The 17,454-nt window shown below is 46.2% G+C and overlaps 2 protein-coding genes across 2 annotated transcripts; one reads left to right on the plus strand and one right to left on the minus strand.

Moving 5' to 3' along the window:
* Positions 1 to 1,427: 1,427 nt before the first annotated feature.
* LOC133911511 (probable signal recognition particle 43 kDa protein, chloroplastic) lies at positions 1,428 to 2,895 on the minus strand. The gene has a single exon (XM_062353774.1). The coding sequence runs from the start codon at positions 2,814 to 2,816 to the stop codon at positions 1,641 to 1,643; it is 1,176 nt and encodes a 391-aa protein (XP_062209758.1). The 5' UTR covers positions 2,817 to 2,895; the 3' UTR covers positions 1,428 to 1,640.
* A 2,782-nt stretch (positions 2,896 to 5,677) lies between these two features.
* LOC133911507 (4-coumarate--CoA ligase-like 4) lies at positions 5,678 to 9,175 on the plus strand. The gene is made up of 5 exons (XM_062353769.1): positions 5,678 to 6,997; positions 8,228 to 8,373; positions 8,475 to 8,542; positions 8,624 to 8,726; positions 8,866 to 9,175. The coding sequence occupies exons 1-5, from the start codon at positions 5,770 to 5,772 to the stop codon at positions 8,977 to 8,979; spliced, it is 1,659 nt and encodes a 552-aa protein (XP_062209753.1). The 5' UTR covers positions 5,678 to 5,769; the 3' UTR covers positions 8,980 to 9,175.
* The last annotated feature ends 8,279 nt before the right edge of the window (positions 9,176 to 17,454 follow it).

The following is a 17,454-nucleotide window of genomic DNA, read 5'->3' on the forward strand; positions in this document are numbered from 1 at the left end:
GTACTGGTCGGAAAAACAATATCGATGACCTTGCTGGATGTTGCACGCGCCAAGAAAAATCACCAGGTGCTGGTCCTCACGTAAAAGAGCAGGTGATCCTCGAGACTCGAACAGCACACGGACAGCCTCAAGTGCTGATGCGCAGACCGCAGAGGCGTGCTTGAACACGTACGGACGAGCACGGTCGCCTGCGCCAGCAGCAGATCGTAACTCGATGGTGATCGGCGGGTGTCCAACGACAACGCGGAAAACGAGGCGATGCCCCTGAGACCGATCCGATCCGATCGGCTGAGGCGCGCACGACTTCGGTGGAATCTCTGGTGGCAGGACGCGCGTGAAGGCCTCGTGATCCAAACCGGGCGTCGCAGATGGATCGGAACAGACCGGGGGCGTGAAAAACCGGCGACGGACGAGGCCGGCGAATTGACGAAACGAGCGATGACGACGAACACGAAGGAGACCGACGGGAATGGATCTTTTTTTTTTCTCCTGCTCACATGTATTCAATCCAGCTCGTACCACTGGTTAGAAATAAGAACAACATGATCAAATACGAGACATAATTTTTATGAATAAAACTCCTGTAGTAAAAAATCACGAACGCCAATCGACGATTTTCACTATATCATAAACATATACACTACATGAGATTATAATAAAAATTTTAATTTTCTTTGTAGTTGACGAGATATAATTATAGAAGTAGATATATACAACTCGAGTGTAATACAAATTATTTCGAAATATAGATCGAAAACATCCTTATATGCCATAACAAAAATTCGAATAACAATCCAACCACACCAAACCATCCTAAGGCCTCAGATACAAGGAATTACCTCGGAATTGAATATGAGAGCTTTCTGAGTAAATAATTTGAATGGAGTCTTTACACAGTACATGCACTGGGGCCGGTTTGTCCGAAGGTTGCATAGTCCACTGAACTACTAGCCACTCTAATTCGTAGCAACTCTACTTGCTCTCATATGGAGAAGAGAAAATGAAGAACCTCAAGGCACATCGTTGTACTTGTACAAACGTTTTGTAGATTGTAGTTTGTACTGTAAAATGTGTAATCCTACGAAAACACACGCTTCTTCATTTGATCGTATATAATGTACTGTGTAATGCTATACCAAAATTTGGTAGGCCCCTATACCCGTTGATATGATGTTTTAGTTCACATAAACAGAACACTGGAATACATTTGATAGCCTCTTGGTATGGTTGGATACAAATTAACTTTCTTGTAGGGTCGGAGTTGATGTTCCAAGTTTCGCAGAAATTTTGCGAATTGCTCCCATTCCTAACAAGTAAACTTCATGATTTTTTTTTTTTTTTGAATCATCGCCTATTTTGCACGCTAGCAAGATGATGCTTTCACGCGAGGCAAGTCAAGGTACATACATGAGTGTACACTTCAAATCTGAAGCGAAAATTGAACTATTGCCAAGTGGGCATGGATGAATTCTGCTGAAATGTGACAAATTTCGGTCGCAGTACGATATTCTCACAGAAAGTTCCATCCTACTACAAAATTCAGGTCGCTACTGATACATGCATGGCACCAATATGGATGCTCAACTCAATCCAAACTTCAGAAGAAATACTAGGAGGAATCATCACACTGCCACCGTCTGTCATCCGGCGACCGTCTCCGTAGGCGGCGCACCACCATCGCTACCAGCCGACCCGGACTGCCGCTGCTCAAATTCCTGCACGAGCTCAGCGTCGACGTTCTCAGCGGGCTCCCACGTCGCCTCCTCAATGTCCACCCACTTGACAAGGTACTCCCATTTCTCCTCACCGTCCGCCGCTGCCGCCTGCCTCTTGTCGACGACGGCCTCGGCCACGGCGTACTCGAGACCGGCCTCGAAGTCGTTCACCAGGTCCTCCGCCACCCACGCCGCCTTCACCCACTCCCTCTCGCCGCCGTCGCGCCACTCCACCAGGTACTCCCGCCACTTGCCTTCGCCGCGCCCGTCCACCACCTTCTCCACCTCGGCCCACTCGTACACGGCCTTCTCCAGCTCCTTGGCCGAAGCCTCCAGCGCCAGCCGCTGCTGGAACGTCGCCGGGTTGCCCTTGGGCATCTTGCCGAGCACTTCCTGGACCAGTTCCAGCGGCGTCCGGCCCTGCCCGTCGATGGCCTCTGGGTCGGCGCCAAGCTCCAGCAGCGTGCGCACGCCCGCAGCGCGGCCGTACCCTACCGCGATGTGCAGCGGTGTGAGCCCACCGCCGGCGCGCTCCTGGTGGCCCACGTCAGCCCCGGCCGCGGCGAGCGCCCGCAGGCACTCCTCGGATCCCAGCCCCGCGGCGAAGTGCATCGCCGTGCGCCCCTGCGCGTCCTCCGCGTTGGGGTCCCGCTGCAGCGTCTCATCCGCGAGCAGTGCGCTCAGCGCCTCCGCGTCCGCCTTCTTGGCCGCCGTCCACCACGGCGTCTCGTACTCCGCCACGACGTCCGCGGCTATGGCCTCCGCCGGCACCCAGGAAGGCTCGTGTCCGTCCCTCCACTCCACGAGGTACTCCGTGGCGATGACCGTGTTGGCCGAGCCGTCCTCTGCGAACACCGCGTTCTTGATGGTGCGGCTGGAGACGATGCGGTCCACCTCGCCGTACGCCTCCTCCTCATTGCCTTCCTTGCTCACCGGGTCTCTCGGTCTGGACTGGTCCTGGAACACAGCGGCGGCGGTGAGCCGGCGCGCGCGGAGGCGAAGGAGAGATAAGGGAGGGAGGGATGGTGATGGAGTTCTGTGAGGGTTCCGGTTTGGAGGCTTGAGGCGGGAGAGCGATGGATGCCGTAGGACGGCCTCCATTGGAGTGGCCCGGTGGGAGGAGGAGGTGGTGGTGGTGGACTGATGGCGCGTGTGGAGCGAGCACGGTGATGCTTTTGGTTCGGGAGGGGGAGTAGTGGATAAGGCGATGGGGTTCTGGATCCTGGGGTGAGACGGGCCGTCCGATTTAAATTCGGACGGTGGCGATGACATGAGGGGTTTTTATGTTTATTCTGAGCTCTGAACCGGAATTATCACATCAGGCCTTTAGACTGTGTTCAAGGGTTTCACTTCGGGTCCAAATTCACTTAACGATAGGATTTTCGTTACTTTCAGTATTTCAACAGCTTTTCTTCACGATTTCTATCACGAAATGATTTCTAAGGTTATTCACTTTAGAACGGAATTCACTTTCATTCTTCGCGATTTTATTTGAAGAGAAGCTATTAGAAATAAGAGAAAATAAAAAAATAAGAACAGAAAAAAAAAATCAGAAAGAGAATAAAATAAAATAAATATAGTTAGAGATGATCTTATAAAGGACATTTTCAAATTGGGCTGTTGCCCAGCAAGGTTTCTTCTCTGGCGTTGCAAGTTCGCTCGTCCTCCAAGAAAGTGCATCCTCTTCCGCTGCGTTCCCTTCACAAGAAAAGATAATTGCCTGCCTTATCGAATGTTAACGAAATTCTTCATTTGCTATTGAAAAAGTTATAGTTATTTTTATGGTACCAATTTAGTTTTTTTTTATTTCCTAAATGTCACCGCTGTTAGTTCTATTATGATGGCGATGACAAATAAGTAAAGGAAAAAAAAGTAATGATACAAAAGTGACCATAATTTTTTAATAACAAATCGAGAATTTTATTAACATTCAATAAAAAAAATTATCTCTCACAAAACCCATGCCGTTCTGGTCTGGTATTTGGTGTGTGTGAGCCTTCTTTTTTTGAGTAACGGTTGTTGCCCCATGTTTCTTTTGGGCTATTCTTCGTGCTATTTTAAAGGTGAGAGAATGAGCATCAAGACCGGTCTAAATTTTAGTGGCCCCGAACAAAACTAAAATCGGGTTTATTAATTGAAATATTAATAAAATTAATTAATATATAAATTATAAAGATAATATTAGATATATTAAAAATTATTTTTGATAAATATTTAAAGTATATTAAAAAACAATGCTCACGTCAAACACTTTCTAAAGATTATCTTAAATAATTTCTTCTAACATTTCTAGATACAAAATTATTGATGATAATATCAACATTAATCTTATTCATCAAATTCTTCTCAATACATAAAGTTGCTAAGTCACCGAGTCATCAAATTCTTCTCAATCTCATAAAGTTCCATATTACCGTATATAATGTGTTGTATTTTCATTACAACGCACCAACACTTAGCTAATCTCTTCTTTACGAAAGACTTTGTGTTCTTGTTTCAGAAAACAAAAGACATATTCATCAAAGAAAAAGAAAGACTTTGTAGCCTAACAATAAGGGTAAATTGGCATCTAGAAAGAGGTGTGATTTTGACTAAGGATAACTTAGCCAAACACAATTTGAACGGAAGCCTAAAATGCAGCTCTTGTGATCATAATGAAAAATATCCAACACATATTTTTTATTGTATTTTTACTAACTCGGTATGGCGTATTGTCCGAATTGCGTTAGAAATAAACAAACCTAGGAGCATTACTCATATGTTGATTGTTAGCTATATGTAACAAGGGGACAAAAGAAAAAAAAATGGTTTTAGTCAGGGTGGCAGCTCTATATTGAGCAGTATGGTGTGATGTAATAATAAACAATGGATATATGCATCAAACAACGAAAGGTCTGCAACCGATTCTTAAAAAAAGCCAATCAGGTATTCAGCACCGGCAAGTTGCGCTTTGTGTGGCGTTACTATCTGGGTGGCCGCTGGGGCCGGGAAGCTTCATCTTATCGACTAATTAACCATGTGCCCTACGGTGACCAATGCGTGTGCTGCTTGGTATTCTGTTTCGCATCGTAGACCATTCAACTACCAGCCTACTAGAGTCTGAGGGCGTGTTTGTTTGATGACTATATGAGTCAAGCTAAAATTTAATCTTGTCTTAAAAATTTAGCATCCATTTAGTTTAAGATTAAAATTTGATCATGTGTTAAAAAATTTAGCTAGCAAATTTTTTTCTATAATGTTTCTAGATAAAACTCGAGCGACCAAAATATCCACCTAATTTTGATCCATCAAAATTTTGATTTAATCTTAAACTAAATGTTATTTTATCAGTCTCGATTTTGGCACTGTCTCGACTTTGATTATGACTAAGTTTTGGTTTGGCTCACGAAGGCCGCAAACCAAAATTTCAAACTATTTTTTTTGTTCAAACGGAAACATCGGACATTTAGTTTTGCACCAGCAGCACCTGTACAGACAGGCGGATCTTCAGGGTTGCGCCTTGCGCGGGCTCAAGCCCTCCCTACTCTCTGATGCTGCATAAGGAGGAAGGAGAGGTAGGAGGGAAACGATTGAAAAAGAGGTGGTTGAGAGAGTAACAAGGTGATGAGCCTCTATCAATCTATCCTGCGTCCGCTACCACGCTATTGTGTACAAATGGTGATGATGTGCTGGTTTTCCTTAAACTGGACTGAAATCTGGAATACTAGGCGGTGATTAGTACAATTATCAAAAAACAATGAAGTACCATGCCAACAAATATTCCACTCCTTGGACAATCACAAATCCAAAGTACACTAGTATAGTACAGAGTACAGACACACTATACAGAGTACGAATAACGAGGAATCAAATCCTTGGTCCTGAACGGCTAATTCGCGGGGATCCAAATGCTATGCCGAAGTTAGACGAGAACAGTGATTCGTGAGTGGTAAACAGTAGTAGCCTTTGCGAGGCCAACAGCCACGTGGGCAAGCTGCCAGCCGCCACCTCCGGCTACTAGTCAGACCAGACGGACAGACCCCCGCAGCCGGCGAGAGGCAAGGAATCGAGCGCGATGGCCAGGTCGTCGGAGCCGGAGGTGGACGCGCGCAGCGGCTACTGCGCCACGGCGCGCACCTTCCGTAGCAAGCGCGCGGACGTCCCGCTCCCCACCCACCCGGACATCGACGTCGTCAGGTTCCTCTCCTCCCGCCGCCACTCGGGCGTCGTTGCGCTCGTCGACGCCGCCACCGGCCGCCGGATCACCTTCACCGAGCTCTGGGGCGCGGTGGCAGGGGCGGCGTCCGCGCTCGCGGCCCCACCCCTGTCCCTCCGCAAGGGCCAGGTCGCGCTCATCCTCTCCCCCAACTCCGTTCACTTCCCCGTCGCCGCCCTCGCTGCCATGTCCCTCGGCGCCGTCCTCACCACAGCCAACCCGCTCAACACCAACGCCGAGATCGCCAAGCAGGTCGCCGACGCGCGCCCCGTGCTCGCCTTCACCACGCGTGAACTGCTCCCCAAGCTCCCGCGCGCCGACGGCCTCCGCGTCGTGCTCCTGGAGGACGCTCGCTTACCTGCCGACGCCGCCGACCCCCGCGTCGTCGCCACCATCGAGGAGATCTCCGCGACGCCGCCCGACCCCACGCGCCGCAGGGATCGTGTCACGCAGGACGACCCGGCCACGCTGCTTTACTCCTCGGGGACCACGGGGCCCAGCAAGGGCGTCGTCGCCACGCACCGGAGCCTCATCTCCATGGTCCAGATCGTCATGACGCGGTTCCGCCTCGAGGACTCGGACAAGACGGAGGCCTTCCTCTGCACAGTGCCCATGTTCCACGTCTACGGCCTCGTCGCCTTCGCCACGGGGCTGCTCGGCTGCGGCGCCACCGTGGTCGTGCTCTCCAAGTACGAGCTCCCCGAGATGCTGCGCGCGATCAACGCCTACGGGGTGACCTACCTGCCGCTCGTGCCGCCGATCCTGGTTGCTATGGTGGCGCACTCGAAGCCACTGCCACTGGGGCAGCTGCGCAAGGTTCTCTCCGGCGGCGCTCCGCTGAGCAAAGAGATCATCGAGGGGTTCAAGGAGAAGTACCCGCAGGTGGAGATCCTGCAGGGCTACGGACTGACGGAGAGCACGGCCATCGGCGCGTCCACGGACTCTGCTGAGGAGAGCCGCCGATATGGGACTGCCGGGCTGCTGTCGCCCAACACCGAGGCTAAGATCGTCGATCCGGAGACCGGCGAGGCGCTGACGGTGAACCGCACCGGCGAGCTATGGATCCGGGGGCCATACGTCATGAAAGGTATATAACAAAAAAAAAGGCTCGAGAATCGTATGCGCATTTTTCAGATTTTGTTTTAGATAACTTGACATGCCTATATTTTCATTTGACCAGCCAGTTGCACGCCGGAATCTAGAATGCCATTATGTATGGATCAAGCCGTGAAGTTAAATAATAGGCGTAGTAAACATGTTCTAGATTACAATAAACGTACTAAACGTGAAGTCAAGACGCATCTTTGTAGATCTCGTGGTTTTTGCCTGGTTATCTGTAGATACTAGCAAACATGTGCCCATGTGCATGATGTGTGTTTTAAAAAAAGGCATGAGCTTTCAGAATTATTAAGATGCTAGAGTCGCTGCCACAATTGTTCATGTCACCAATCGAGTTGCATGTTTGTATTCTCCATTATGTCTGTAATCTGTGTTAGCTATGATGAATTGTGACAAGTTAACATACAACGTGTCTCCCCTAGAAGCCTTGAGCAGTCTCATCTTCAGAAGTGTAGTTCAGGGGCTAACTCCCCACCATTTTCATAGAGTAGCACACAATATGGACAAGTACATCTGTTCAGAAAGTGACCCATTTTGCTGTCTTCAGTATTTCAATTATCAAGTTCCTGGTATTCGCATGAATCTCTTGGTGTGCTTTGACATACTAGATCGCTATTTTGTACTCTGGTGGAAGTGGAACTCAACTCACAGTCACAGATATAGTCAATGTGTATAGCTACAATGAGTTTCAAGGAATGTGCCCATGGAAAGGAGCATCTAGTGTCAACTGTCAACAAATGGCTAAGTAACCCAGCCATGATTGTGGAATTCTGCCCAGCAAAAGGTCATCATGTAGACGTTATGCATTGTGATTACTTAATCACACACTACATTTCTGCAAAACAGTAAGACATTATGGAGTAATTATAATTATAATATTATACACTCTGGATTGTCTGTCATTCTACACGGATTGCAGGATGCTTAGTGAATCAGTGTTGACTCTGTTGTGTAGCTAACATGTTTGGAACTTTTTAGAACGTCAACATTTGTAGTGACTTTCCATCGATTCATTTACTATACTACAGTATGTTTTTCATCTAAACACATAAGAAAGTTGGGTGTCACAAGCAAATATAGAGTTAAGTAGTACCCTTACAGCTTGGAGTGTGCAGCCCAGAATTGGTGAATTTCATATTTCTACTTTTAGGCAAGAGATTGTTTGAAGTTTACAAAAATGTAATGTTGATCTTCCCAGGATACTTCAAGAACACCGAGGCAACGCAGTCAACACTGACACCTGAAGGTTGGCTCAAGACCGGGGATCTCTGCTACATAGACGAAGATGGGTATCTCTTCGTGGTGGATCGTCTGAAGGAGTTGATCAAATACAAAGGGTATCAGGTACAGATCACTGAATGATGCATTTCGATACATCTATCCTGAAATGTCTCCTAGGCTAGTGAGTGTTTCTTGGTATATGAATATAACCTGTGTATGAACAGGTGCCTCCGGCAGAGTTGGAAGCTCTTCTGCTAACACATCCAGAAATCACAGACGTTGCTGTTATCCCGTAAGTGTTGTCCCGATGGCAGTAATTACTTGTGTCAGCTTAACTATGCCAGGTCTCGTAATGTGTTGGTGCTTTTTGCAGGTTTCCTGATAGGGAAGTCGGCCAGTTCCCGATGGCCTATGTAGCGAGGAAGAAAGGGAGCAATCTGTCAGAGCGTGAGGTGATGGAGTTTGTGGCGAAACAGGTAAGCATGACTCATGAATGATCAGAGCCCCGAAAAAACGTAGTGTAGAAATGAACGTCAGGTTCAATGTAGATGAACACATTCGTCTGCCTGATTGCTGAAATTTATCTGACCTGCTGCTATTATTCAATGCTCACAGGTAGCGCCGTATAAGAAGGTTAGAAAGGTGGCTTTTGTGACAGACATTCCCAAGAATGCATCCGGCAAGATACTGAGGAAGGATCTCATCAAGCTCGCGACATCAAAAATATGAAATGCATAATCCGTAATATACTGTATTGGCTTCAACTAGTGATCAATGAGAAACTAGCTGTATTCTACACCGCCCCAGTATTGGGATCTGCCTGATTGGGGAGGGTATATTGCTTCTGTACCTACTGCCTAGACATGATTTCATGAATAATCCAATCCAAAATAATATCAGAGCTAATGCTCTATCACAAGACTAACCCGGCACGGCTCATCAGAGTGCAGTCAATCCATATGATCTTGTCCTAATTCCTGCTGCGGGACTGGTACTACTTCAAGCATGTTATAACATCGTTCAGTGTTCACTAGCTTTCTTCTTCTTGGTTCTCAATTGTGATGGTCTACGGCACACCGTAGGCTACGTGGCCTATGAATTTACTTCCATTGTATCAAGCTGTCAGCTATAAACTATAATGGTGTAATAAACATCATGAATGTATGCATCTCACTATGCAAAAGATCGGAACATATTTTTTTTTCTAAAATAAGAAGTCTACAGCACACCGTATAGAGCAAACCTCAGCACAACTCCGAAACTCATGTGAAATATTACTACCTCCGTTCTGAGATAGATATCGTTTTAGAATATATACAGTTAAACTTTAAAAAAATTAGTTATTAATATACACAAAATTATTAAAATTTGGCACATGCAAATAATAGTAATGAATTTATCATGAAAATACTTTAACATCATTTAATTTTTATTAACTTTTATAAAAAATAGTTATAAAAATAATAATCCAATATATTTATTAGAGACTGTATCGATATACTAAACCAAAAGTAAATGAGAACGGGTAGTATAACATCCAACAACGTGAAAAACGAGCACGCGAGTCAGGACGAACAGCCGTGTGTTCGGATGGTGGTAGTACCGAGATCCTTTTCAGCACAGTGATGGGTTAGAGGCTTAAAGCAATTTGCTTATGTGATCTCTTTGTCGTAATATGGACAGCTTTATCGAGTTTATTCCAAACAATTCGACGGTCAGTCCACCAATGACATCTGCCCTTGGAAAAGCATGCAGACATCGGTAGGTGGTCGGCACCGCTGCCTGCGTTTGATTTGGCAGTCAGAAATTGCAAAACGTGTACCTGCACAGCACTACGTCTACATGGAATATTTGGCCGGAACGGCGATCCTTCCCTGTTCCAGTCACGCAAATGCCACGGGCCAAGCATCCTTCACGCCGCAGGGATCCTTCTCTTCTAGAGAGGCAGTTAAAGGAGCCTAGCCGAGAACGCGGCGGTAGTGCGCCCAGGTGTGGCGCACGCCCCACGAGCGTTCGAGCCCCTGCTCGGCGCTCGCGTCTCACGGGGGATTTTCACCATAGTCCCCTCCCCGGTGAGTCCAGCTTGCCTAGGTACATACGCATGTATCTTAAAAGGACACGGATTCTCTATCTTAATTACGATTAATGTAGAGGATCACTATATAAACAGTGTAATGAGTCAACAAATACAGTAGCCTGAATTAATTAATCGATATTACTGTAGTGAATACTGTAACAACTATGATATGATCTACTGTAACGGCATAACCTACTGTTCATAGGTTCTTGTAGCACATGCCTTGAATTCTCCGTCTTTACTCCAACGGTGCGGGTTTACTTAATACAGATGACTGTAGTCTTTTTTATTAGCTTTTCCGTCAATACAGAGAATCTCAGTCCATCTTAAAAGGGCCTAGCCATCTAGCTCTAAGTAGTTCGACGCGAACAAAGCGCAGGAGATGGGACAGGGACAAGACGATCAGCGATTGCATCAACATCTCATCATCCACAAAAGAGAACAGAGAAGGAAAAGAAGGCTTAAAGTCGCAATGGGTGTGTGCAGACTGCAGAGTACAAACGATGCTGCGTCAAGTACAACATCGAATCGGCGAAAGGGCAGCTGAATTTTGGTACGAGTGCTCCCATTTACATGCTGCAGCTGCTCGATTGGTTTGGAAGATGACAGAGGAACGTAAGCATCCAATGCGGTATAAATGTGTACAGTAATAGCACCGGTTTTGTCGTCGATGTCAGTGTGCGTGGCCGACTATCGAATTAGGATCCCTAGCTTCAGACGCTGTGAGCTATTCAATGTCAAATGTAAACAGTGTTTACCTGCATGGTACTGTAACTCCTCTCACAAAACAATATGCGCCTCTGATCTCACCGCTACGAGGTCAGACGATCCGGATCTCGACGCATCTACCAGAGGACTACTGAACTACCTTGACGTGAGCAAGCCCCGGCCGAGACGACACCGGAAGGAACTGCTGCGCCCCAGCTTGTGCTTGGTGGGCGACGAGACAGGGCACAAGTCCCAGCAAGCCCCGACGCGGCGAGGACGTGTGCAGCTCGCCGCCCGAGAAGCACGGCGTGTCACCGCGACACGACTTGCCAGGCGAAAACCTGGCACACGACACGTAGTGGCAACAGCGAGAAGGATGAAGAAGAAGCAGCCATGGACGCCACGTGCCTGAGAAACTGCGCGTACGGCAGGCCAATGAGCGCCTCGGCAAGCGTTGGCGTACATGATCGGCCGGCCGGCCGGCCAAATCAGAGCGCTCGCGCTAGTCAAACAGGGGATGCGGTGCTTCACTGGTAAGCTCCAAACCTTACGCTCGTCACGTGTAGCAGACCGTTCGTGCGTTGCCTGCAAAACGCCGGCAGTGCAGCGATGCGCGTTAGCTGGTCGGGTTTCGGAGCCCCGACCGCGCGCGTGCGTGGGGGCCAAACGCCGCATGAGCAGCCGGTGCCTGATGCCAAACAGGTCGCTGGCCCGGTCGGCCGGGTCGCCGTTCGCCGACCTGGTCATCACCGGGCGCACCTTGTTCTGTTGTGTCACGGGCGCGCGAGCCGCGAACTCTGTTCCGTGACGAATTGACAGGCCAGCTGCAACGCTGCATCAAGAACACGTAGCCTGCGCAGCTGTGCAGGTGGACACCGTGTGATGATCAAACTTGGAGCAGTTTGCCATGCCGTTGCCTGAGCTCATGATTCGGAATAAGGGCATCAAATCGGTGGCGCGGATGGTCTGCTGTACTGTGCTGCGTCGTGTGCTTGCTTTTAGAAATGGTTCCACTGTTTTCTTTATTTTCTTTTTGGGTGGTGCATGGGGATGAGATCACGAAGCATATATGCGTGACACTGGCGTTATTAGGTTTGCAGTGTTTTTTAGAAAATAGAATTCATTTCGGCTTTTTGCTTCTGGATACATACCACCACCGTTAATATTACAAAGTTTTAACTAATAGTCAGAAAAAAAGAAGTAAAGCATGGTTAAAAAGTATTATGCATCTATTGTGTAACTAGAATGTCATCCATACTTTGTGGAGATTTTTATTGCCACCACCTTCATCCATACTTTGTGGAGATTTTTATTGCCACCACCTCTAGAGCGTGGCACACCTTCAATACATCTTCCATCTGATCATCTTTTTTATAGTCTACAGAACCTTAATCAGTAGGTTCCTCTGAATATTACCTACATAAAAAAAATATTTGTTTTTTATTAAACATAATATCATTACGACAAAACCAGATAGCCCAAAAAATAGCGACCGTCCTGACTAAGATTCTATTTTTTCTCTTTGTTCCCTCCTCTCGTAACTAATTGCCCATGGTACGAGCTATATTCCTAGGTCTATCGATACTCAAAGCTATTCTGACAATTTGTCAGATGGTATTGGCTAGGGAACATTCAAGAAAAAGATGTTGAATGCTTTCATTGTGATTGCAAAAGCAACACTTCAGCATTCCCTCGGTTTGATTCGTCATTTGCTTATATATGGATTGAACTGAAAATAGTCCACTTCCATTTAGAGCCCACTTGAACGTGTCTTTCTCATTAGAGAGATATGTATGAACAAATTGCAAGGTTGAATTTTTCCATTCATTTAGTTTATTATCCACAATTGGTTGCCGGAAAGATAAGTTAAAAAGTAAACTTCACATGACTTCCACGATAGTGACTTGCTTATACCTCATAACATTATATAGAGATCGAAACTGTATACTTAGGACTATTACCCAACCAAGTGTCACTCTAGAATCGAATCTGGCTCCCATCTTGTACATGAGAAGAACCACTTTTTGATCTTCATAAGGCCAGACTAGAAATGTGAATCATCTAGTTTGCCCTGAGCTTGTGTGAGAGCCTTGGAACCTAGATACTTGTTTCTGAGTAGTTTTTGCGACATTTCATCCTCATTAAGGAGCTTGAAAAGTCATTTGCTGAGAAGGCAAATATTCTTGATCGAGAGGCTTGTAATACCCAAACCACTCATGTCCTTTGGTTGGCAAAGAAATTTTCAATGAGCTAATCTGTATTTTTTCTTGTGATTATCACCTTGCCAAAAGAATCTAGACCGTGGATAATCCAGTCTCTTTAGGACACCTTGAGGGATTTAAAAAAAAACATCATAAACATGAGAATGCTGCTTAAAACAAATTTAGGAGGACTAATCTGCTCCCAACTGACATCATCTTCCCTTTCTAACTGCTCAATTTATATTCGAATCTTTCCTCAATCCCCTTCCGATTGCTCTTTCGTAACTTTCTGTAATACATTGTAATGCCAAGATATTTAAATAGATGTGCCCCAATATCACACCCAAATAATTGAGCATACTGTTCTTCACATTATTTTGCTTCTCTATAACAAAACAACTCACTCTTATGAAAATTTATTTTCAACACTAAGAGTTATTCGAAAACACATAAAAGAAGCTTCATGCTCTTTGCCTGTTCTATATCATAAAAATGATAATGTCATCTGCGTATTGCATAATTGACAATCCATCATCTACTAAATATGAAACCACTCTTGTTATTTGACCGTCATTTTTGGATCTTGATATTAATATTGCAAGCATATCTGCTACAATATTAAAAAGAATAGAGGAGAGAGAATCTCTTTGTCTCGGTCCTTTATTCGTTTGAAAATAAGGGTCAAACTCATCATTTATCTTAATGCCCACATGTCCCCAGAAACAAAATTTTGGATCCACACACACCATTGTGATGAGAAAGCCTTCATCATAAAGATAGCTGTAAGAATGACCATTTAATTTTATCATAGATTTTCTCAAAGTCAATCTTCAAGATTATGCCATTTTGCTTCTTCCTATGCAATTCATGAATAGTTTCATGTAAAATTATTACACCCTTCATTATGTTGTGATCAGGCATAAAAGCGGTCCGTGTGGGGCCTTATTACTTTTTTCGCAATTGTATCTATTTTGTTAGTGACAACTTTGGTGAATATCTTAAAACTGACATTTAACAGACAAATAGGATGATACTCATGAATTTTCAGCGCTTCCCTTTTCTTCGAGATGAGTGTTATGGTGCCAAAATTAAGGCTGTATATAGCCAGACATCCTTAATGGAAATAAGAGAATAAGTCCATGAGGTCACCCTCAATCACTTCATAGAAGACTTGATAAAATTCAGCCAGAAAAACATCTAGGCCAAGAGTTTGTTATGCTCCATCTGAAATATCGCATGTCGCACCTGAAAGTGCCTAGAGGGGGGGGGGGTGAATAGGCTTTTCTGAAAATTAAAACTAAAACAGTAGATTAAATCTGTTGGATACTCCGGTGAAAGTCGGATACTCCGGTCTGGTCCGGAGTATCCGGTCTAGTTCGGAGTCTCTGGTCTATACAGGAAATCTAGAACAACTATGAATTAAAGCAAGTAGCTAGAATCTATGGTTGAAGCTAGGTCTACTGGATATCACAGAGCTAAAATATCAATTAACACTAGCTAGATGATCACTAGGGCAATTTGTATGAAAAATCACAAATTCACACGATTAAGCAAATTACACAAATAAGAACGCGAGAGATTATCCCGGAGTTCGGCCACCTCACAAAGAAGTGCTTACGTCTCCGTTGAGAAGCTCACAAAGAGCCGGGTCTTTTCCAACCCTATCATCTTCTAACGACCACAAAGACCAAGCTAGAATTTCCTTACTCAATTCGAAGATGATTACAAACTTCCCGTGGCACTCCACAAAGTTTGGGTGCTCTACGGGCGACGCCTTGCCGTCTAAAAGCACGAAGATTCAAGAGTAATGATCACAGCGAATGCTCGAGGAAGAACTCAATGCTCAAGTGGCTTAAACCCTCTCCAAACACAAACTCACTAAATTTTGCAAACTTTGCACTAGAGGTGGTTGGAGAGTCTTTGAATTCTCTTAAAGTGCTCAAAAAGTCTAGAGTTCACCAGCAACAGCAAGCCTCAAATGCCATGGGGTGTGGGAGTCTCCGGTCCTGACAGGGCTTTCAAAAAGACTAAGTTCGGAGACTAGTCGGACCCTCCGGCCTCTCCAGGTACCGGAGTATATGGTGAACACCGAAAACTCCAGTGTTTTTATAAAAAGATTAAATACTAACCGAGACACCCCTGCCGGAGTCTCTCTCGGAAACTCCGGTTAAAACTTATCCTCCTACCGGAGTATCCGGTGAACACCGGAGACTCCGATCTTTTTCAATTAAAATAAAGACTTAACCGAGATTCTCTGGCGGAATCTCCCTCGGAGACTCCAGCCTCAAAACCCATAAACTACCGGAGTATCCGGTGAACACCGGAGACTCCAGTCTTTTTCCAATAAAAATAAATCAGAACCGAGACTCTCTGCCGGAGTCTACCTCAGAGACTCCGGACTAAACACTGAGTGTCGGAGTATCCGGACTCAGTGAACTTTTGCAGAACTAACTCGGTGTCCATGGGTGAGGTGTCTCTCTCAACTTGTTCGTTCTAAAGGATATCTTGAGCATTGAGACACTAACAAAGCAATCAAATGCAACTCTCTTAATAGAGCGGCTATCCTAGACTCAATTTCAAAAATAAAAGAATTTAAATCCTATTGAGTACTCTTAGTTGCTTCTCCTTTCGTTTCGACAGGCGTCAAACGTCATATGTCTTCTCAACTAATACTTAAACCTATTCATAACTTAGATAAACATATTAGTTCCTTAATCGTTTTGTCATCAATAATCCAAAACCCACTTAGGGGGCCTAGATGCACTTTCAGCACCTTATCTTTGGTAAAAGATGCAGTGAGGATTGCATTTTCTTGCTCACTCACTTGGGGAATATCATTTGCCATTGATTCATCTAAGGCAAAATTATTAAACTTCAGTTTACCAAATAAACCCTTGTAATATTTAGTGATATACTTTTTGAGTTCAGCTACCCTGATATATGAGCCAGTCTTATATTGTAATTTGTATATCCTTTGTTTCCGGTGTTTACCACTAGCTACAAGTTGGAAATACTTGATATTATTATCTCCTTCAAGTAGCTCTTTCAATTTGACACACTGATACTGTCGGAGGATTAACTCCTGTCGCAGGGATCCCGAGAGACCCCTTTTTAGAGATTCAGCCGGGGGGATGATCCTGAATAAGTTCATCAGAGGAATAAATGGGAATGAATGCAACGGCCGGTGGTGGGGGTGTCGACCTAGTGCAAGAAGAAGTAAATGCACCGGAATTTAGACAGGTTCGGGCCGCATAGGGGCGTAATACCCTACTCCTGTATGGATACTATAACTGTCCTAAGGAAGTCCCTCAAGGATGTTGCTGGTTACAAGGATGTTGGCCTAACTAAGAGCTTGAGGCTCCTTGTTCTTTGGCTGGAACTGTGCTCAACCTTGCTCACAGTGTCTCTCTTGCGCTGTGTTCTTCGTGTCTACTCTCGGTCTCTCGTTGTTGGTCTGGTTCGTTGTGGGGTTGGGGTTCTTTCGCCGTTGTTCTCCGTTGTTCCCTTAGGATGGCCCCTCTTTTTTTGCTTCTATGTCGCCGGCTGTTTTAAGTACCCACCGGTCGAGACATGCCCCGAACGGAAAGGAGGGGGCTCGAGTTCCAAGACGCCATAAATGGAAAGGGCGTCATCATTTCTTCTGTGTGAAGTGACCAGGGGTGGAAAATACGTCGCACGCCCGGTCGCCCGTCACCATAAATGCCCTGGCAACGGGCGCCGTGGAGAGGGCCCACCGGGCAGCCGCAGAGCAACCCGGCGTGCTCGCCCTGTCTTGTTCCCCTGCCACAGTAGTGCGGCAGACGGAACGCCTTGATACTCACGACGTTATCCCGAGACAAGCCGGATGGCGCGGGACGGGACCTGTGCAATTAATGACCCCACGCCTCTCTGCCAAAACGTGGCAGGAACTGACGCTGAGCGCGGCGGGAGCAGTTAGAGGTGTCAGGCCATGCACGCTCATTAAATGCGGCCTCAGACCTCTGGCTGGTTGACACCTCATCGGCAGGCCCCTCGGGGGCCTTTCTAGGTCGTCGGGGTACCGAGTGCTCGGGGGTACTGTTCACATCCCCAAGCACTCTCTCCCGAGAATGTCCAGCCTTGTCTTCGGGGTGCCGGGTGCTCGGAGGTACTGTTCACCTCCCCGAGCACTCTCGCATGGACCCTCGGGGAACCGAGTGCTCGGGGGCTGCCACGTCTACCACGTGCAGCCCCGGGCAC

The sequence above is a fragment of the Phragmites australis genome, chromosome 3, assembly GCF_958298935.1.
Source record: "Phragmites australis chromosome 3, lpPhrAust1.1, whole genome shotgun sequence".
Taxonomy (NCBI): domain Eukaryota; kingdom Viridiplantae; phylum Streptophyta; class Magnoliopsida; order Poales; family Poaceae; genus Phragmites; species Phragmites australis.